Source organism: Natator depressus, chromosome 11, assembly GCF_965152275.1.
Source record: "Natator depressus isolate rNatDep1 chromosome 11, rNatDep2.hap1, whole genome shotgun sequence".
NCBI lineage: Eukaryota > Metazoa > Chordata > Testudines > Cheloniidae > Natator > Natator depressus.
Genome location: NC_134244.1, coordinates 69857213 through 69879746, shown reverse-complemented (window position 1 = coordinate 69879746; position 22534 = coordinate 69857213). Strand labels below are relative to the sequence as shown.

Genomic DNA, 22534 nt, shown 5'->3' with positions numbered 1-22534 from the left:
CAAAAGGAGTCAACTCTTTCTGGAAAGCAACTGCAATCACAGATACATTATCTCTAAATTGGTCAGTGAGGAGTACCAAGAAAAAATATTTCATTTGAAACTTGCAATGATCAAAGGCGAATGTTGGCTCTCGTTATAACAGGAGCTACGTTGTCTGATTAAAGGACTTTGGCACTAAAGACATAACCTGAGAGCTTGACATAAACCAGGTCTCTAATAATACCACATGCTTACATTGTAAAAACATGACTTCATAGTGCTTTTAGCCATCTCCATTTTTAAATAAATGTCTTGTACGTGGATTAGTCCAGTGCTTGGAACTTAGGCACTTCGGTGTCCCTGCTTTGCTAATATGATCTGGTGGAGGCACCGTTTGTACTTGTTGTAAGGATTTCTTCAGTGCTTGACTCAAAGGTCAAATTAAATCCTACAAGCTGTGTCTAAAGCCTAACATTGGTTCACGGGGCTATTTTGGCTGCATTGTTGAATTTTCTTCAAAAAGCAGCTTTTGCTCAAAAGAGCAATTAGGCTTCTAGCCTAAAGCACATAGAAGTAGGATTGTGCATCCGCACCAAGACTGAACCCAGGCGTGGTTTTAAAGTTTAATAGATTCTGTGTGTATGGGCTGTGACAAAGTTCCTCCTCTGCCTCGGTGGGTCCTGCGCTTATTGGCGGATTTGCTCGCCTCAGAGATTCACGGCAGCCCTCAGTTTGGCCACTCTTGCTAGTAGCTCAAACCTGCCATCCACTCAGCTAACCTCATCACTGGCCAGCATGGGGGAAACGGAGAACAATCCCCGCAGTCTCTGTGTCCCACCTAGTGGGTCGGGGACAGGCCAGATCCCTTTCCAATTTAGACCTTCCCTTCTGGTGTTTCTCACAGACCAGGTTCAACTCTTCCTGTGTCCGATCAGGAGTTGTGGGGATGGGGGGAACTCAGGCCCACCCTCTACACCGGGTTCCAGCCCAGGGCCCTGTGGATAGCAGCTGTCCACAATGTTCCCTGTATCAGCTGCGTGACAGCTACAACTCCCTGGGCTACTTCCCCATTGCCTTCCCTCCAGCACCTTCTTTATCCTCACTGCAGGATCTTCCTCCTGAAGCCTGATCACGCTCGAACTCTTCACTCTTCCAGCAGCACGCCTTCTCACTTCCTGCTCCTGGCACGCCCCCTACTAATTGATGGGAGGTCCTTTTAAAACCAGGTGTCCTGATTAGCCTGCCTGCCATAATTGAATCTAGAAAGTTCTTAATTGGCTCCAGGTCTTGATTAGCTTGCCTGTCTTAATTGGTTCTGGCAGGTTCCTGATTGCTCTAGGGCAGCCCCTGCTCTGGTCACTCAGGGAACAGAAAACTATTCCTCCAGTGGCCAGTATATTTGCCTTCTACCAGACTCCTGCATCGCCAGGTTGCAGCCCCTATTCCGGCTCCTCACCAATATTTTGTTAAGGTTTTGGCTGCACTTTTCTCCTCACCTTCTTATTTACGCACTCCCTGTCCGTGGCCCCACCAAGTCGTGGGACCTCCTGGTCAACCTCCTCCTGGCCCTGGCTAAAGTGGCCATCTATAAAACCAGGGTGAGGAGGTTGGCCGATGGAGTCTCCTGCGACTGCGGGGCCTATTTCCGATCCTCCGTCTGTTCACGCCTCCGGGCAGAGTTCCTCTGGGCGGCGTCCACCGACTCCCTTGACGCCTTTGAGGAGCGGTGGGCGCTGTCCGGGGTCCTCTGCTCGGTGTCCCCGTCCGGTTCCCTTCTTTTGACCCTTTGACCGCACTCCCGTCCCTGTTCTTCATTAGTTGTCCCCCGTAATTACTTGGCTTCCAGGTCTTGTGGATCTCCCCCTTAGGCTGCGGGGGGGATCCTTTAGCAGTGGGTGAGCTTTGCCCGCCCACTTCCTGGATCCCAATAGACCAGACTCCTGCATCGCCAGGTTGCAGCCCCTATTCCGGCTCCTCACCAATATTTTGTTAAGGTTTTGGCTGCACTTTTCTCCTCACCTTCTTATTTACGCACTCCCTGTCCGTGGCCCCACCAAGTCGCGGGACCTCCTGGTCAACCTCCTCCTGGCCCTGGCTAAAGTGGCCATCTATAAAACCAGGGTGAGGAGGTTGGCCGATGGAGTCTCCTGCGACTGCGGGGCCTATTTCCGATCCTCCGTCTGTTCACGCCTCCGGGCAGAGTTCCTCTGGGCGGCGTCCACCGACTCCCTTGACGCCTTTGAGGAGCGGTGGGCGCTGTCCGGGGTCCTCTGCTCGGTGTCCCCGTCCGGTTCCCTTCTTTTGACCCTTTGACCGCACTCCCGTCCCTGTTCTTCATTAGTTGTCCCCCGTAATTACTTGGCTTCCAGGTCTTGTGGATCTCCCCCTTAGGCTGCGGGGGGGATCCTTTAGCAGTGGGTGAGCTTTGCCCGCCCACTTCCTGGATCCCAATAGACCAGACTCCTGCATCGCCAGGTTGCAGCCCCTATTCCGGCTCCTCACCAATATTTTGTTAAGGTTTTGGCTGCACTTTTCTCCTCACCTTCTTATTTACGCACTCCCTGTCCGTGGCCCCACCAAGTCGCGGGACCTCCTGGTCAACCTCCTCCTGGCCCTGGCTAAAGTGGCCATCTATAAAACCAGGGTGAGGAGGTTGGCCGATGGAGTCTCCTGCGACTGCGGGGCCTATTTCCGATCCTCCGTCTGTTCACGCCTCCGGGCAGAGTTCCTCTGGGCGGTGTCCACCGACTCCCTTGACGCCTTTGAGGAGCGGTGGGCGCTGTCCGGGGTCCTCTGCTCGGTGTCCCCGTCCGGTTCCCTTCTTTTGACCCTTTGACCGCACTCCCGTCCCTGTTCTTCATTAGTTGTCCCCCATAATTACTTGGCTTCCAGGTCTTGTGGATCTCCCCCTTAGGCTGCGGGGGGGATCCTTTAGCAGTGGGTGAGCTTTGCCCGCCCACTTCCTGGATCCCAATAGGACCAGACTCCTGCACCCCACTGGTCTGGATCTGTCACAGGGCAGATGATGTTTGCATAGCTGAAAAGTCCATGAACAGCCAGCCCCAGCTAATTTTCCTCCCAACATTTGCCTCGCTGGCCCTTTTCCATGCATTCTCAATTTCCTCCTCCCCATCTCACATGAGATTATTTCAAGGAAGTACCCAGCACCATAATATCTGGGCATCAGGGGTGGACTTCTCTGTAGCACTCAGTGTAGGCCTAACTGTTCCCTGATTTAATTCAATGGGATCTTTATTACTAACTTCACTGGGAGCAAAGCTAGACTAGCAGTGAGTGCTTTTAAAAACCCCACTCCATGTACATGTGTTGAGGGCACATTGTTGAGGGCAGTTCAAGAACAACATATCCAAACGGTTTTAGTTTGTGGAGTATTTTTATTTATTCCTTTCCTAAGGTACCTTTTTCATAAGTGATTTCTGTTTCTTGAAATATGATATTTATTGCTTGACACACATAACCAGAGCTTACATCCATGCTTAGGGAAGGGTTGATGGAGAACTCCCATGTTAACTTTTGGGAGCAATTGTTGCTGCTGAAAATTAAAGTGCTTTGATGACATATTTGCCATACCCAGACACTTGACAGCAGGAATCCGGTAACTCCCTCCTCTGGTCTTTGCACGTTGACTGTCCATCCACCAGAGCGGTACTTGCAGATCTCCTCACGATCATTGCAAAACAGTGGCACCACTTCCAAGCAGAAGGTGCACATATTATGCTTGACTCTCAAAGGATTACACGTCCCTTTTTGGTTTAACTTTTTAGGCCTGGTCTACCCAGCTTGTGACGGTATAACTATTTTGGTCAGTGGTCTGATTTATTTTACCAGTAGTTATACTGGTATAAATGTGCTTATACCAGTATAGCTGATTTCCCTGTGTTATACTATGTTCCATATGTTAAGTTATACGGGTATTATTGAGCCCACGCAAGGGGTGGGGGGCAGATGGGACTGATAATGAGATTGTAACCGTTCATATAAAGATTGCTGATCAAATCCGGCTTAGAGCATTAGTGACTCAGAGATTTTACTGGCTGGAAGTGCTCAGGTTGTACTATTTTAACGACACCCTCTTTTTTGGTATCAAAGTTGGTTGTCTAAAACTTCAGAGCAACAGCAAAATGCCAGTTCAGTTAAAGCAGTACAACTTGTGAATAAATAAGGCAAATTGAAACCTGGCATTTTTCCTTAATACATTTAATAGGTTGAAAAATACTCTAGGTACTTTCCATATCTGAGGGTACTTACAAACAATAAATTCTTGTAAACAGTGACAGGTCTTATCTGGGCCTGAACGGGCCAAAAGGCTCTGTTAGACTTAGGTTTAGAAACTACTGCAAAGGCCACAATCACCTTTTCAGTGTTTTAACTCCCCCCTATATTTAGTTCTCGAGTAATAAATGTTGGATGGAAATTAATGAGTGAATATAAACGATTTATTTGTAGCTCTAGCGTGCAACAATACATGGCTTTTGCCTTCCCAGCTCTGAGAAATTGGTTTAGTTTACTATTATCTAATTGTAATCTAATTATCTAATCTAATCAATTATCTAATTGTAATCCTTTGTAGGAATTTTATTTCTAAAATGCAAACCATGAACTTACCAGCCCAGAGAATGAGTTCATGCATTTGTTATCTGAGACTATTTCTTGTTTTTTAAGGTGACATTTGTTTTTTTGGTATTGAGGTTATTTGCCTAAAACTTTCAGTGCAATGGCAAAATAGTTTCAGCTTCTTATCCATCCTTTTTCCAAATACTACTGGTAAATGACATGTGTCGTTTTAGGCTTATCTATCAAGTTTGTAAGTGCCTCAGCTTAAGGAAAAATACATTGCATTATTGTAACAGAAACAAACCTAAAATATTTTGTAATTTGTGCTGGACCTTTTATCCAAAGACCTCCAGCATGCTGTACGAACACTAGCTAAACCTCACAACATCCCTGTGAGATAGGTTAGAAGTAGAGCTATTTCACACACAGATAAGTTGAAGCACAGATACTTAGGCCCTACAGTCCATTCGTTTTGGGGGGCTTAGTTTTTGGTGCACAGTTTAAACATCTAGGAGTCTCCACCTGGGCATCCAAATTTATGGGCTCCTTTGAAAACTGGAGCTAAATGATGTGCCAAAGTCATACAGTTAGTCAGTTGCCAAGCACACAACTCAGGGCTTCTGACTCTGGGATCTCTGCTCTAACCACTAGACTACAGTCAACTTGTGAAAGTTTGTAGGTCTGTTACTAGCCTGAAATATCCGCATTGAGGTCTGTTCTTCCACTTCAAAACACTGAAATTGCACATTAGCTCTAAAGCTATGTTTAAAACACTGTGAAAATATGAAGGGCCAATGCAGATGCCTTTGTGCCCACTGGGGTAGATCAGTCCAATTCTGCTCCCTACTCATGGTGGAACTTTAATGCACAGAGGTATCCTGAAAATTTCGGATCACGTTTTTCGCCTGATGAGATTGACCACTAAAGGATTAATGAAGAAATAGGAAGGAAATATGAACATTGAAAAAAGTCATATCATATGTAGTTCTCCTGGGTTTGTAGAAAGCAATTAAGCCAATTAATTTATTGGTAAATTATCTTATGATGAATTACAGAATAACTGCAATGAAACTCTGACATTCACATTAATACCAAATTAGTTACTGTATTATGACTGTTCTTACAATGAATGCCCAGTAATTTAATAATAATGGGACACTTAAATAATTTAACCAATAATTCTGTAGATCACTCACATATATAAATGAGCATGACAGCTTCCTTTCTCTGCTTTGCTGGTGCTCTTGAATTAGCTTCCTGGCAACACAGAGAACAATTCTGGCAGCCAGACAGCTCCACGCATTTGCACTGGGATGCCGTTGGGAGTTGTAAAATAGAGAAATCAGCAAGACATTGTGTTACACTGTGCCCCCTTCAGAAGACTCTTCACTGATTTCCTCTACACTGTTGCAAAGTGGCATTGCTATAAGAAATGTACCCATTCTGCTGGGACTTTTCAAAGTGAGGGATTCCCCTCCCATAACTCTGGATTATTTTGAAGCTGTGCTCCATTTGCCATAAATGCAAAATGTCAAGAGAAGTGCCATTGGTATGTTAGAATGAGGTAGGGAGCCCAGCTACCATGCTGTCCATTATAAATATTTGCTGTATTGCAAGATGTGGCAAGTGTTATAAACAGCCTTTTCCTACAGGCAAGGCCTGCCAGGGTCCTGGCCATGACTGTGGGGACCTAGATGCTACTGCAATACAAACAATAATAAGTTATGGTTTAGGGAATCAAACCCACTGTATTATTAACTACAGTAATTTAGTGACCACTAAATCAGACCCGGTGTGTTGCAAACGTTGACCATTGTATTTATTGGTCTGCTCTGGGTAAGGCCTGCTGGCCTCACAGTACTGTCACCGTGTAGCAACACCCATTTCTGCAGGAGCTATAGTGTAGGGATGTCTTCACTGCACAGTTCACCCAGGCTCTTACCTGAGTTTTAGACACCCTCCTTCCCCATCATCCACACAGAGAAAACTCTGACCTCAGTTTGGAGGTGCTTTAACCTTGGTCAAACTGTCCTGGCTGTTGGCACAGGTTAGAACCAGGTGTTACTCCAGTGCTGATAATCCCCCAATGCCTTCCCACAATTCTCCCAAAGGGCAGACAAGTTCTCCTGAAATTGCCTGGGAAAGAATCCTAAAGCATCTCAGCACAAAGAACCATGGGATATGCCCCCAGTCACACCCAGCTGGGTGCAGAAACAGGGCGCAGCAATGCGGGTGTGGCTTTGTTACTGGAACACTCGCACCCAGGCCAGGCTAACCTGGGTGCTCAGAACCAGGAGCCAGTCACCCAGGTTAACTGAGCAGTAGAGTTACCCTTCGTGTTCTGAGCATTTCTCCTAACCGCTATTGTAAATAACTGTACTATCAGAGGGCTGTAACAGGAAGACTTAAAAAGAGGCTGGAGTCTAATTACACTATATCTGATGTACAGCTGAGAAGTAATCCGCCCTGTAATTGTTGCAAATACGTAAGACTCACAGAACACCTTTAGCAGCAATACTTTCATGAGCATTATTAGCCTCACAGTGGGACCTAATGCTAGAGCATCTACTGGGGCCACTTAATTACATAGTTCAATCATTAACACTGAAATTACAGTGAGTGTTGCCCCTGCTTGACACAACAGTTTTATTTTCAAATAGCTACACATTCCCGGATCATCATTATATCTTGTACTTAAATAGCAATAAAATTGCTCCCTACCTTTTTTACAAGACTGATGCTCTTTGGAGGTGGTGTAGGTATACATTTACACACACCAAAGCAACCTGGCGGCTTTGTGCCATTCTGGCAACGCAAGTCAGCTGTAAACCTAGCTTAACCAGCCAGTGAAACTGTCCCATAATGTTCTTTCTTGCTACGTAGATATGCCAATTGTGGTTTCCAAGTCCCAGTCCTATTAATATCCATGTGCAATCCAGCTTCATGGCTACAAGGGCAGAGCCAGTTAGAGCACCACTGAGATATTCGGTTGAAGGATAAATTGAGAAGAAATGGAAACATTTAATTACTTCTATAACATGGAAGAACACATGGAAAAAAGTTGGAAGCCAGATTCTCTCCTGTCATGCAGAGCTGTGCAGGCATGTGAGTGGGCATGAGGAGCTCCGTACCTCTGCGTACGTGGATAGAAATGGAGCAATATGCTAAGGGGGACACACACTATGCCAGTCACGTTGGATGGAATCCAGGGAGCTGCTTGGTTGCCTAAACCCAGAATTAGGCACCTAAATCCTGTTTTTAGGCACTTAAGTTCCCCACCGTGGTCAACAAAACTCCCACGGAACCCTGTAAGCACCTCCCAGGAGAGAGCTCTAACCACTGGACTAGAGAGTCATTCTGTGTCTGGCCCAATCACTCTGTCTTTATTTATCCACAGTGGAACAGCTTCCACAGGAGAGACTGAGAGACACCCCCACATCAGACTGTCCTGTAGCTCAATGGTTAGAGCACGCTTCTGAGAGATGGGAGACCCCCGTTCAAATCCTTTCTCCCCTGTCTGCCAGGAAGGGGGCATCTGAACCTGGTTTGCTCACCTCCCAGGTGAGTGCTCAAACTAGTGGGCTAAAAGTTATTAGGTTGGCAGTGGCACCACCACCTTCTCCTCCAGCCATTTTGTGTAGTGGGGCAGGCACCTAATTCATTCCTGCAAGAAACTAGGTACCTAAGACAGGATCATGGGTTCCTGTTTGTGGATTGCTAGCAGAGCTAGGCACCTCCCTGCATCCTGGACTGAAGCCCCTATCACTGAGAAAGGGGCAGGGCTTAGCACATTGGGGTCTCCCACTGGCTAGCTTAGACAGGGAGCTGCCTAGTGTGCTGGCTTTTGTGGATCCCATTCCTAGGTGCCCATCTCTTCCCATTCATTGTACAGGGAGCCTAGATGCCTAACTCAGGTTTTATGTATTGCAGTATTGTTCCTGTGATATTTTATCTGCCTAAACGTTAGGTGTTGCAATGCTGAGTGGCGCAATGATGAAGTCCCTTCCTGGATTCCACCCATTGTTACTTTAGTTTTAAGATGAATAATACTATTTAACCTACTTGAATGTTATATAATGGCTTTACTTATGTCCAATCTAATCTTATTTTTATCAGTTCATATTCTGCAATCAGTAATACCCGAGCCACCCTGTTGAAGTTGACCGTAACTATTATGTGTAAGAAGTCAGTGGGGCTGAGGGCAGAATTTGTCCAAATTTGTTTTCCTGCTTTAAAGACTACAAAAAGTTAATACAGAAATTAACAATATTATTTTTAGAGCCTGGAACTCTTTGGGAAGGATAGTTGGAGATTTTTTTATTTGGAATATGTTAAGATCAGGATGCCTGAATTTGTAAAGCTACCAATGAGCTGCAGCCGAGTGTCTGTAAAAAATTACACCAAATTCTGTAGCTGTTCTGTGCAAATGATTAAATACAGGACACTGTTCATATTCATAGAATTTCATTGTTCACTACATGTCAAGACTCTAACAGCCAGGGGACTAATTACCAATGGGATTCCAGCTGCTACAGATGGGGTGGGAAAAAAGAAGCCTGCACAAAGAAAGATCTTGCTTTTTGCTCTAAAAATTGTCAGGCTCAGATGGATTTCTGTTAGGAATTGTTTCATTTCCATGGAATGCAAGGACTGTTGTAGGACAGATGGGTCAGTGCATAGGGTGGTGAACTGGGCCTCAGAAAACATGGGTTCCATTTCCAGCTCAGCCACAAAATTCTTGTGGGGCCTTGGGTAGGTCGGCAATCTTCCCTATGTCTTAGTGCCCATTGGTAAAACTGGGGGATTACTTCCTCACAGGGGTGAGGAGGATAAGAATATATGAATGATGGGAATTGCTCAGGGACTGTAGTGGTTAGGGCCCAAAGAGGCCTATTTCTGAGGTATCACCAGCTGTAGTAGTGAGTCAACATGCCCTTTCCCCTGGTAGTAGTGGCAGAAAAGAGAGGGTTTATTAAACCAGAATCAACTAGTTCTTCCCTCTGTGCTCAGGGATATGGTTCCCAAGGTCCTCCTATAGAGAGTTAATCTCTCACATAAGCTTTTTAGATTTATGTATGTTTTCTTGCCCAGGTTTCTCTTCCAAGCTAGTATCACCTTCAGTATCAACACCCTTTCTAGAACTAACTGTGATGTAAGAGAGTCTGTTATAGGGCCTCAGACTCTTCCCCTTCCCAGTATGCTTTGTTAAGAGGAGCTTGACAAGCAGGCTTTTCTTTCCCCAGGCCTTTCAATAGGACACACCTTTTTGGCAGCAAACTTTGACCATTTTCTAGGTAAGAACAAACTTCTCAGGGTTTATTTCTGGGTCTTTTTTCCTGGAACCACTGTGCTCTGATGTGGAAAACTGGGGAGAAAGGGAAGCCCTGACCCACTTTTCTCTCAGGACTTTAGCTTTGGGATCCAAACAAACCAAACAGAAGAATACAGGCAGTTTGTTTAAAAAAATGGTCTCTTTTTTCCCTCTGAGGACCCTTCCTAATTCCCAGCGACCCTGTTGCACCAGAACGACAACAGCAGTGAATTGATAGCCAGAGGAGGGCATGGAACACAGGTGTACTATGGTCTCATTGGGCTGCCTTATCTAAAAGTGAGATGATGCAGTCTTCATTAGATGAAAGTGCTGGCTGGCCTTCTAGAGTAATCCCGTGTAGCACGTGTTACAGTGTTCTAGCTTTGCGAAAACAAAGGTATGTACTATGACACCATGGTGATGATGAGCATTGTATATAAACCCAAATAGCTATGATAGAATACACATTATGAAGCCCACGCCGAAGCTGCAATCACTTGGCTAGTGAGAGATGAAAGCAGGTATTATCTGGTTTATAGGATTATAAGTTTAGGTGCACATGTGAGTCCTATTAGACCTCCAGGCTTGTGAGCTAACTTGATAACAAGCAGTCATATTCCCTCTACTGAGGTGCAGTGGAACATTTTTTCATTTCCTCACAGTTTATTCCTACCAACAGGCACCGGGACTGCGAGATGGTGAGCTGTCGCACAGGTCCCAGTCTTTGTTAGATGCTGGGTAAAAGACCTGTTGAGGTATCACTGGCACACTGATGATACTGTACCCGACAGTGGCTCCAGCTCGCAATCACCTCCAAAGGCTTTAGAGCTGGTCCAGTTATGAATAACTCAGGCAAATTCCCTTGGGTAAACTACTTTGTTAATAAATGGTGTCATTATTTGACTACTCTGTTGATCAAGTGATATTCAGTGCATGATTCATTTAAGGATTTTTTTCCTATCAATTCTTTAAACAAGTTACTCATGAATAAATGCTTTCATTCTTCGACTTGCCGCACTCTATCGGTTAAACAAGAAGGACAACAATAGCAAATGCCCAAGGGAGCCAACAGTTAGAAAGCTGTCTGTCAGAAGCCTCTGGGGTCTCCCTGAAAGGACGAGACGATGCCATTTGAAGCTTCAGGTTCTGTTGCTACAAGCTTATACATACACAAACCATGACCCCAATCCTGCAAAGCCTTAAGTGCATGTCATACATGATGAGAAGTCCCACTGAAGTCAATGGATCTGTTACCTTGAAGTCAATGGAACTGCTCAGGCGTATAATGTAAGTCTTTGCAAGATGCGGGCCCATACTATAAAAGTGTGCATATTTTTGAAAAACTTAGTACAGGTCAGGCCAAATTTAGCCTAAAATCTAGGACCAATGGAAGTATTTCCATGGCTTCTTAAAGTTCCAATCTTTTTTTTTTTTTTTAAATCCTCTTACAGTGTTAGCAACCTGAATATTGCAGAACTGTGCCTTGAGCTAGTCAAATATCACAAAACAGTATTCAAAAACACTCTTTGAAATAAATGCCACCCAAGTGAATGTCCTCTGTGTATGCTTCTTTCTATATGTTTTCTGCTAACATTTGTATCTGTGAATGTTTGTGCATGGTGACATTTGTAGAAAGATAAAGTGCAGCGCTGGTCCTCATGTGAATATGGACATGCTTCTGTAACTAATGTTGGTCAGCCTATGGTAGACTACATTAAGTGCTTGGTAACAGCCCACGGTCAGAGAAAAATTAAAAAGAGCCTTTATAACTATTTTATTGGGAATTATAATACACTAGATATACAGGTATGGAAAGCAGTTAGTTTTATAAAGCAACTAAGTTAATAAAATAAAAATAAATAATTAAAGGCTCTTAACACGACATCAGTTTTTAAGCAAAATTCCTCATTGAAATCAATAAGGAGTTTTGCCTAAAAACTGGACGGTATGATATCGTCATAAGTAATTAAAAAAAAACTCTTTAGAATAAGTGATGCTTGAGAAAGTCAGTGGTCATTAGCTCTTAATCTTGTTGGAGTGAAATGTCACACTGGTGTCTCATCCTATTTGCAATTTTTTTTTTTTCATGGAACACACTTAGAAATATATTCTTCCCCCAGAGCTGGCCACAGATTTTTGTGTATGTTGTCTCTAATGTCCTCATCCCTCTTCAGAGAAATGGATCAATAAGCTTCCTGTGATGTATTCCCAGATGAGATCTCCTCAAGGAAATAAATTACTTTTTCTTCTTTTTCCCTTTCTTTCCTCCCTTCTTTTTCCCTTTATCCTTTCCTTTTCCTTTTCCCATTTCCTCACCTTCAATCAGTGCTCTGGCTCGTGCTTTCCCCAGAGGTGTCTTGGCATACCAGACCTGGAGAATCAAATAAGTGGTTAGAGGGGAGGAAAAAAAGCATGAAAGAACATTTAAGTAACTTTTGCATGTACGATGGAGTGTTCCTAACAAAAACCTTACAATCCTGGCCGGCTCGTGGAGAAGCTGAAACAAGATCCTTAGAACTCTTGAGTACACCATTATAACAAGAAGTGTAGCAATCCTCTGCTTTCAGAGTCCCTCATTAACATGAACACTTAGCTGTGCCACTTGTGTTGCTATAGTTATGGGAGTGTTAGAACTTCTATGATCAGCCCTATTTCCAAGGGTATGTAACTCTTGTCAAAATTACCTCTGATTGGAAACTTGGCAGTATAAAGAGCATATTTTTTGGTAGTTCTTAAAATCTGTTCAGTTGTTTTTCATTTCAGGGGGAAAGTTAAACAAATCATAATTTTTAAAAAGCTGTTTATTGGTTTCATGTGCTTGTTCATAGTTTTGTGTCTCATAAACGGTTTTGTTTTGGTTGCTTTGCAAACTTGCAAAGTTCTGGGACTGTAATGGCAACAAGGCCTCTCTGGGATAATTAAAATAATTTAAAAGGGCTGAATTGGTAATATTTGAAATCCGGTGTGCACAGGAAATAACCTTTCCCCAAGCTTGAAGTGTGTGCGTCTGTAGTAACAATGTCATGGTCCGTTCTGCAGCTCAAGATGTGACTAGATATTGGTGTGCATGATGAAAAACCTATTCACTATGTTCATCTCTTTTGTTATGCCAGGAATGAATTTGGCTTTTTCCCTCTCAGACGCCTAAGGACTGGTACCCTGGTGTCTTGACTTCTGCCTCTCACCTCAGAACCCTACTTAGGCCAGCTCCCGTCTCTCTCTGCTCCGCTCCATCCACACTTACACCTACACTATCTCCATTCACAATGATGTTGACTCTGTTGGGGCTTGTAGTGTCTTGTGGATTAAATGCTTTAAACAGGTAAACAAAATGCATTAGTAGCAAAATGGCCAACCAGTTGTGGAACAGCTATAATAATGTGACCCGCAATCTAACTATTCTGATTTAGCTGAATACCTACTCTTCAAACCTCTCTATCTTACCCCCTCTTCTAACTCTGTATTATACAAAATCTCACCCAACCTTAGGTGGGTTTGAATAATTAGGCTGTACTGTACTTGGGTCGGGGATGAGGAGGGGAAGGGGCTAGTGATGGTGCACATACATTGTGAGCTAGGTACAAACTTTTGAGGCGTTGCACCTTGAAACCATAGGGCTGTTAGACTTCTCTGAAGAAATTCTGCTTGGTGATGGAACTCTTAGGAACACATTATTAAGGACTAACTAAACAATGTGGCAGCACGTGGTAAATGTGGGGGAATACTGAGACCTACTCCAGCCCCCTCTCTTATGTGGCAGCGTGGGGTTAATGATTTACAATGTCATAGAATCATAGAATATCAGGGTTGGAAGGGACCTCAGGAGGTCATCTAGTCTAACCCCCTGCTCAAAGCAGGACCAGCACCAACTTTTGTTGGTGTCATCTGTTGTTTCCTTTTCCTTACTTTTGTATATTCAGTTTAATTAAATAATTAACCTATTTACTGGCATGTCCCCATAATAGTTTCTTCACAGATTCTGCAATGAGTGGAACTGCTCCAAGATATTACTGAAGCCAACCGCTTAGAAAGAAAGAATCAAAACCAGATTAGATTTTCTCTAATGAATAATAAGATACACAGGTTTCTGTTTGTAAGAGATTTGAACCCTGAAGTTTCAGGGCATAAGTCAACAAATGACTTCCTTGAGTTAAGAAAAAACTTCCCCTGGGGGCATGCTGATCTATAATTTTCTTGCACCTTTCTCTGAAGTATCTTGTACTGACTACTGTCAGGGAGAGGATGCTGGACCATTGGTTGATCCAATAAGGCAATTTGTTTGTTTCTATTTAACTATTTTGTATCAAATAGGTGCAGTAAGTAGGTCACTTTTTAAATGGGTGTATATAACTGAATTTAAGAAATCCTATTATCACCATTTTCCATTATTTATATTCATTTTGGGAACAGTGGCAGAATATAACCACATGTCAAAGGGGGAGATTCATGTTCGGAGGGAATAGAAATTAAAGATTCATCAGCATACTAATCCTCACTTTGAATACTGCTTTAAGTTTTAGTCACTTCACTTCAAAAAGGACAAAGCAATACAAAAGGTCCAGCAAAGAGCAATGAAAATGATTAGAGGCTCAGGGTATAGTCACTTCCATGTGAGGAGAGATTAAAAGACTTGAATTAATTAATGTGAAAAAGAAAGCTAAGAGTGATCTCTGAATGTTACAGTGAAGGCCATTTTGGCAATCATTTCCCCTGTGCCATGACACAAGAACAGGGGCTACAGTACATGACATATAAAGGAAACAGATTTAAAACAGGTAAAAGGAAATACATTTTAAAGAAGGGTATATTTAATGCAAAGAAATCATTGCCAGGGGATATTGAGGGAAATATTTGAGCTAGATTCAAAATTATTTGATTGCTGTCAGCATACTTTGTGTTGTGCAGTTGTGTTTATAGGAATAACATTTGCTGTTTTACGAGCTCAGTTAAGAAGTAACAACAAACACCAGGCCTCACATTTCAGGGCATAAGTGGATTGCTACTTGGAGTTGGGAATGAATGTTTCCTGCTATGGTACAACACTGATCACACCTCGAGGCAAGATACTGGACAGATAGTAAGGGTGAGCAAAAAGACTAAAATGCCAAATTCAAGTATTCAAGTACTGACCATATTCATAGAGTCAAATGTTTCTGAATAGAAACTGGAGACTGTTCAACTGACTCGGGGAGTGTGTGCACCAAAATGAGATTAGAAGTTAGAGAGAGAGATGTAAATGTCTCATGAGAGCAATCCAGCCAGCCAGTGGCTTGGTTTAGACTCAGGTGATTGGTGATCAGTGTAGTTAGAGTCATTTTTATGTGTTGAAGTTGCTGGAAATTCCATACTGCTCGTTGCTGGAGAAGTAAAGAAAGAAAACCAGAGTGCAGCACTGATAGCTGTTAAAAGTTCCCCTTTCCAGCCTACATAGTATTTTATTGTGTGTACATAGGATAAGTGAGAGGCAGAGAGGGGCACTTACACGCTGCTATTGGCTGCAGTGTAAGGGCGCAGTCTGGGACGGTGCAAGGTACTCTCAACATCCATTGACTTCAGCTTTGCTCAGTACATGGTAGGACTGAGCCTCTTGTACGGTGGAGGGGACAGCATGAGCAATTAGTAGACACAATAGACCTAACCCAGTGAGACACTCGGCACCAATCCCATTCAGGTGCAGATACCTTCTAAAAGATGCAGCTTACTACAGCTAGTCTGTAGCAGGTCATGTTTTGGTTGTAGTTAGAGGACACACATGTGGGAGATGCCTGAGAACACTGAAAGGGAGAGTGAAAGGGACATTGTTTACATAGATGTTAATTTCACCTGATAAGTTTCTTCTTCCTCTTTGTACACTGGGTCCTGCCTGGCCAGGGAACTCAGGAACTCAGCAGCTGTCAGCGGCTTGTTAGTCATCTGCCTGAGGCGTCGTTCACTGAGGACAGTTTGCACTGCACAAACGATGTGTCCCTGGGTGAAACCATCGGAAACCTTTGCTAGGCAACTTATGTTCAAAGATTTGGTGACAGCCCCTCCATTCTGCAGGATGATGTGTTTCCATAAGACTGTTTATCACCAACAGAAGAGGGAAGAGAAACCCGAAAACATGTATTAAGGAGGCGGAAAAGCAATCTGAGTGATTTGGCTAATTGCTTTGAACCTAAAGTTCTTTCTGAGAAGGAAAATGAAAATATAGGACATCAGTACAATCAGCAAACCAAAAAGATTTGATTTTATATATATATAGATATTTACATTTTCACCCTGTACATATGGGGGAAATACACAATTAAACTAAGCATATTTTAATCTACTCTGTATATATCCATGTGTGTCTGTATATATGCATACACGTAATTTGGCCAGATTTTTAAACCAGGGTGCCTAAAGTTAGACACTTACATCCATGGCATGATTTTAATAGGTGCTGAGCAGGCAGCTTCCACCACAGTCAATGAGAGGTACAAGGGCTCACTACTATGTTTTAGGTGTCTAAGACCCTGATCCTCCAAAGACTTGGGCACACGTTTAAAATGATAGGTGTATGTCTTTGCAGGTGTAGGGCTATGTCTGCAAATACTACGGTGCATTAATCTCATGCCTTTGTCTTTTAGCTTGTAAACTCTGGAGGACAGGGACCACATTTTTCATATTTAGAAAGTGCCTAGTGCTTTGTGGGTGCCCCCCAAAAATCTTAATAAATAAGACTAACATCCTTCACCCTTTGTATGGGAACGCATGGATCCCAAAGTCATGCTGATTACAATCTTTATATTACCACAGATTCCACAGATTCTTAAACATGTCTCCCTAGAAAGTCTTTTTAAAAATATTTCCTTTGTCTGAAAAGTAAAACAAGTGAAAATAGTGACTTAGACAAATTGCATATAGAGGATTGAAATTGTAGTAGTGTAGCATGGTAGTGCAGTTTGTGCCACATGAGTGATCTGTGTTTGAAGACACAGTATATGGCATAATAATATGCATGGGGAGAGTTACAATTATGAGACTGTTGCAGCATCCAGTAATAGTCTTTGTGTAAGAGAAAAACTGCTTCACCTTTCCTTCTACTGTAATGTAGATATTATGGACTTTTACTCATAACCACTGACTTCGTTTTTCATTCTAGAAAACAGTGTTCTTCAACTTGATTTATACCTAGTCTCACTAACTATTGGCTGAATCACTGATTCATAATAGGGTAATTGATACATGCAGCGGTGAACATTTATTTTGTGTTTCCCTGTGTTGTGCAGCGTAGCTTCCTCTGCAGTCGAGGATCGTGGATAAGAAGAGAAACTGATGCACATCATGACTAATATCAGATCTCCAGGTGCAATGACTGCCATTGTGTGTTTGCTGTACCCATACTGGGTATAAATGAAAGATCTTGTGCTGTAGAAAAGTAGAAGGGTTACAGGCTACGTGTGCAATTTGGGCAGCTGTAATTATCAATGTCTGGTGTTTTAAGGCTGTTAGAAATAAGCTATAAAAATTCGATTTGACTCTCAAACTGGGGGACTGGCCATGATAGGTGCTGAGTTCCTCATGTGAAGGAGTTAATGGGGAGTTAAGGGTGCTTGGCACCAAGAAAGTGCTCTCGCATGTTGCAAGATTTTCTACAGTTTGTCAGTCTGATCTCAAGAATAAACTTACTGTTTGGCGAAAATGTGTGTGATGATTTTAAAGGGGCAGTGTCAAATAATTAAGGCCCAAATTTTATGCACCTTAAAATTTAGACAGTGGTGACTTTTCTTTGCATGCTCAGATTAAGGATTAAATCCCTTTAATCTCCTTTGGATTCTAAATTAATGATGAGTAAAACCCATAAAATGGCGGTTAAGCCCCCAGCGGCTGATCTGAACTATTCAAACTCACTTGCTTCCATCTCTCTTCTCCACATCCTAGTCATGTCTCACTCCCCTAATTTAAGAAGAGCCTTATCTGTTATTAACTTGTCAGGGCTGCAGCATGCATGTCCTACTGTTGTTATACAGTCTGGTTCTGTCTAGAGGCTAGTGTTCTATCTGCACTATGGAAATGATGGCATGTGGGACAGAGCTGCAACAGAGTAGCCCCTTAACACAGTTAAAAATTTGCTGTTTCTTGCACCAAACTGCAGTGAGCAAGCTCCTGAATGGTGGTACAATGCTGGACTTCCCAGAGCTGTAGTATGAGTTGGTAATATGGTGAATGTATGATGCAATCCTGTGTACTTTGCTTGGGGCACAATCATGTTGTAAATAAGTGCCCCAAAATGACTAATTGTGGTACAGCTGGGACTTAAGTCGTTTGTTTTAATTCTGTTTTAATTCTGGCTGGGACTTCAACCACAAGTGATAAAATAGTATGAAGAAAGTCTGTTGTTTTAGCAATTGTGAGCAGCTGAGGTGCTTATGCTAACAGCCCCTGGCTCAGATAGGAGGGGATTGGTGGCAGGATATCCCCAGTGAGGAGTATGATGAAAGATCCTTAATTTTAGACCTCTAGTTCACCACAGCACCTCATTCCAGACTTTTTCAGGAATGCGAAGGGGAACTGATTGGCCTATTAAGTTCCCTGGGGTCTGTAATTCAACCCAAATTGACCTAAATTAACTTAAATAGCCTTCGCAGTTTTGAAAGTCACTAAGTCTGGGCTCTTCTGAACCATGGGGAAGTGATTTCAAAAGATGAAAACACATAATTGAGAATGCTCTGCTACCAGTCCGTTCCCAGTTCGATCAGGCACCTATCGACTTACGTGGCTCAGCTGCTCACAGCTGTGCCAAGATATCAAAGGAAGAGAGATGATCTTACCAATAGCTAGTGGGACTCAGGAGTGAATGATTGGGAGCAGATTGCTGTGGAGTTGGGCAAGTCTTTTAAAATGTCTTAAAAATGTCTGTTTGATTCTGGTTTGTGGTTTTAAACTGTGTGAGTGTCCACAGAATTGATAGCCACAATGTATGGCAATGAATAGGTAAATAACAAGCAACTTTAAGATTTCAAGGAACCAAAACTCCAGGAAATTCACTGTTAAAGATAATACTTTGTTTTGGGTGTCTGTGTGGCAACGGGAAGAGTTGGGGCTGCAGAGAAGTATGAGATGACTGGAGGGCTTAAATCTTAATTGTGACTTTTCTGGCATCTGCCAAGTTTGCCTTGGAATCTTAAACTTGATCTATAAACCTAAACAAAGGATTTTTGATAGTGATAAAACACAATATTCCAAAAATGAAACAGTTTATGAATAGAACCTAAATTATGTTCTTTAAAATGTGGAACCCAGTTAGAAATAATAGCCATTCAGACTCTACTTCCTGTAAAAAGTTGGGTTAAAAATCAAAATGAGCACCCAGATGGGTTCTGGTCATTTATAGAGCCAGAAATAATAGTCCAAGTCCAGATTCAATGTATCTCAACCCTAAATACATAACGTGAAGTACAGCCACAGGAGAATAAAACTTTTTTCTTCATTTTTATGAGACTGATTTTGTTTTAACTTGTCTTATACCATAACGTTAACTGAAAATTTCAGGTGCCTAGGTGCACACAGTGTGTGAGTTCAAGTTAAATTGTGTTTTGACAAAAGCCAGATAAAGGGATCCCTCCTGTGGCATGTTCTTTTTTTTAGCATGTTTTCATATAAACAGCTGATCTCGTTCTGCCATGATGATTTAATATACTTGCCAAATCTTGAAGCATAGTCTGGCCTGGGAATCAGAATGATTTTTTTGTAAACTTTGCAGAAAGGTCGGAGGTCAGCATCAAAGGGACGTTTGGTAGTCCCCACAACCAGGACTCTGTCCTCTGCTTTCAAACTCTTCAGGATTTTGGGGAGATTCTTTTTCAGACGTTTAGGTTCCATCTTCAGGAGCAGATATATATATGGAAAAAAGTGAAATGTTAGCACCCATCCTTTAGAGTTAGGCAGGTGAAATAACTCCTGAAATAACCCTTCTGAATGCTTTATATAAAGCTTTATGGCTCTCTGTTGTCAGAGGTACACTTACATTTACACTTAGTGTAAAGAGAAGAGATACTCAGCATAAGTGGGACTAAGTTAAGCTTTTGCCTTCTGGGTCAAGTCTGCCTATTGCAGGTTGAGTCAGCACTTAATTTCTATTACGAATTCGTGATTTTTTTTTTGAATTCCTGTGTTTCCCTGTTTCATCTGAAGGCATTGACTAATGCAGAAGCAGGAAGGAGGAAGCTAGCTTTTTTTTTCTTCTTTTTTTTCTTTTTAAATCCCTTAATATCAGCTGGATAATATCAGTGTACTTGGTTAACTTCAATACCAAGAAAACTGCTAGGATTTGTAATGTTTGCTCTTGTATCTTGGAGATCTAGATTTACAAACAAGCAGCTGTGTTTTCAATGAGATAAGTGGGTTCCTCACATTCTGCCATGGTTTTTGCTTAGCAAAGCTCCAAGTGCATAAACTTAAACACTTGGCTGTGTAAACTTAGTACTTATTTATTTGCAATAGTTTGCAGTCATATTTCATCATAGATATTATATCACTAGTTAGCAGGGCCCTGCAGAGGTTATATGTTGCTGTGGTCTTATTGTAGCTTTAAAATTCAAATAAACTGATGCATGTAGATAAAAAATAATCAGCTCTGCAAAGCAATGGATTGGGGTAAAAATTTTAAAAGGGCCTAAGTGATTTGAGAGCCTAAGTTCTATTTTCAAAAGACACTTGGAGCCCAATATTTAAAGGTATTTAAGCACCCAAAGGGATTTTCAAAAGCACTTTGGTGCCTAACACCTATTGAGGTCAATGGGAGTTTGGTGCTTAGATACTTTTGAAGTTGGTGCCTAAATACCTTTAAAAATATGGCCTCTGGCATTAGGAGCCTAAATCTATTGAAAGTCAATGGGTCTTAGGCTCCCAAATCACTTTTGGGTCTTTTGAACATTTTACTTTGTCTTATTGTTTTTACTGTATGTCAGGCTGCAACATGGGAGACCTTAACTTAGCTCTGGACTCAGCCTTCCATAGTGCAAATATGGAGGAAACTATGTACTTTGAGGTATCTGAGTTTCAAGGATGGACTATATCCTGCACTGTGAATGCCCTTGCCAGGCAAAGTTTTTCATCTGCTTGTACCAGCAGTTGCTGAAAGGAGGGAAGTGCTTATTCTTTGGATTAAAGAGTACAAAGAAGAAGAAATTAGAAATGAAAGAAAACTCTGAACAATCAAGGGGAAGAGGAAATATCATTTTCTTCCAGTTTAGTTAGATAATATATATATATATTCTCTCTTTTTCTAAAAAGAAAAAAGAAAAGGAGTACTTGTGGCACCTTAGAGACTAACCAGTTTATTTGAGCATGAGCTTTCGTGAGCTACGAAAGCTCATGCTCAAATAAACTGGTTAGTCTCTAAGGTGCCACAAGTACTCCTTTTCTTTTTTCTTTTTACGAATACAGACTAACACGGCTGTTACTCCTCTTTTTCTAAAAACCCCTCTTTTTCTAAATCATTCTTCAAAGTCACACTGAGAGTCTAGTTACTAGATTGCCAATTGCTTAATAATATTAGAACTGACATGTTAGTGGGCAACACAGTTTAGTGGTCTGAAATAAGGACTTCAAACACCAGCCTCCTGAGTGCTTTACCCCAGCTTTGCCACTGGTTAGTTAGGTAGCCTTTGGTGAGAGATTTCACTTCTCTGGCCCTGTTCGTACTAGCCAGAGTATCACTGAAAGCACTTTTTAAAATAAAAGTTTGCGCTACCGGTGAGGACTGGCCACACATAGTTGTTAAAAAGGGTTTGTAGCCAGTTCATACTGGCAGCCCAACTGCTCAATATTTAGGGAGACATTTGGATTTTTACTTGCCTATTTTGTAAGGATGTTGGAAGGAGTCCTTAATGTGAGTAAAGTGTTTTGAAAATGAAAACTGTTATTTGAGAGAATTATCATTATTAAATGGCACTAATTAGGCTCCAAAATTAGCACTGTGCTGAAATAAATGGTACAGGTTAAACTATTGCTGCTGATTAGAGATCCTAGTTTATAGGCCACTAATACATCCCTTCTACTGGGAAGGGTATCTTGGCAACAGGAACTGTCAGATAATTAACAAAAATAAAAATTCTCCTCTGCTCTTTCCCCTAGTCTTTGTGCTAAGTCCTAATTCAGCCATTACATTCTGAGCAATCCATTTTTTGGTAGAGGTGGTAGCTTTCTGTATTTCCACAGATCTAGAGTCAGTTACAGTGAGAGCTCATGTTGTCAAGATGTAGGAATCTTGATTTTAAAATCTAAATGACTGTACTAGTGCCAACCTCCCACCCCCCAACAGTGCCTCTATTCGCATCCACTCCAGTGTGGAGCCTAGAAAGCCATTTTGGCATTAGTGTGTCTACAGCTCCTGTTGTATATTTGAAAATAATATACGACCATTGTATTGTAGGGATATGTCCTGAAAGCTAATAATACTCCCATTCACTTTAAAAGAAAAATGTCTGTAGCAAGAAAGGCCATTGAGCAGGGGACCCAGGGTTTCAGCTGTCTTCCAAATCTGGATTGGAGAAAGTGGGGGGTATTGTGAAGGTGCCCCAGGTTCCTGAAGAAAGATAGTGACTATTGCTTGCGCCACCAGCAACTGGGTTACCGTAACAGATTTAATACTTGACTATCTGGCTGTCAATTCTGAAAAGGCAGGAAAGGGCTGACCTGAAA

At 42.3% G+C, this 22534-nt stretch overlaps 1 protein-coding gene across 2 annotated transcripts in view; it reads right to left on the bottom strand.

The window, feature by feature from the left end:
* Positions 1–11615: 11615 nt before the first annotated feature.
* Positions 11616–22534, bottom strand: part of DRC11 (dynein regulatory complex subunit 11) — a 157238-nt gene continuing 146319 nt past the window's right edge. For both annotated transcript variants that reach the window (XM_074968154.1, XM_074968156.1), the window contains 3 exons: positions 19534–19711; positions 15689–15927; positions 11616–12236 (listed from right to left, as the gene is read on the bottom strand). In XM_074968154.1, coding sequence (XP_074824255.1) covers positions 12102–12236; positions 15689–15927; positions 19534–19711 — 552 coding nt within the window. In that variant the 3' untranslated portion in view covers positions 11616–12101. The remainder of the gene's footprint in view (positions 12237–15688; positions 15928–19533; positions 19712–22534) is intronic.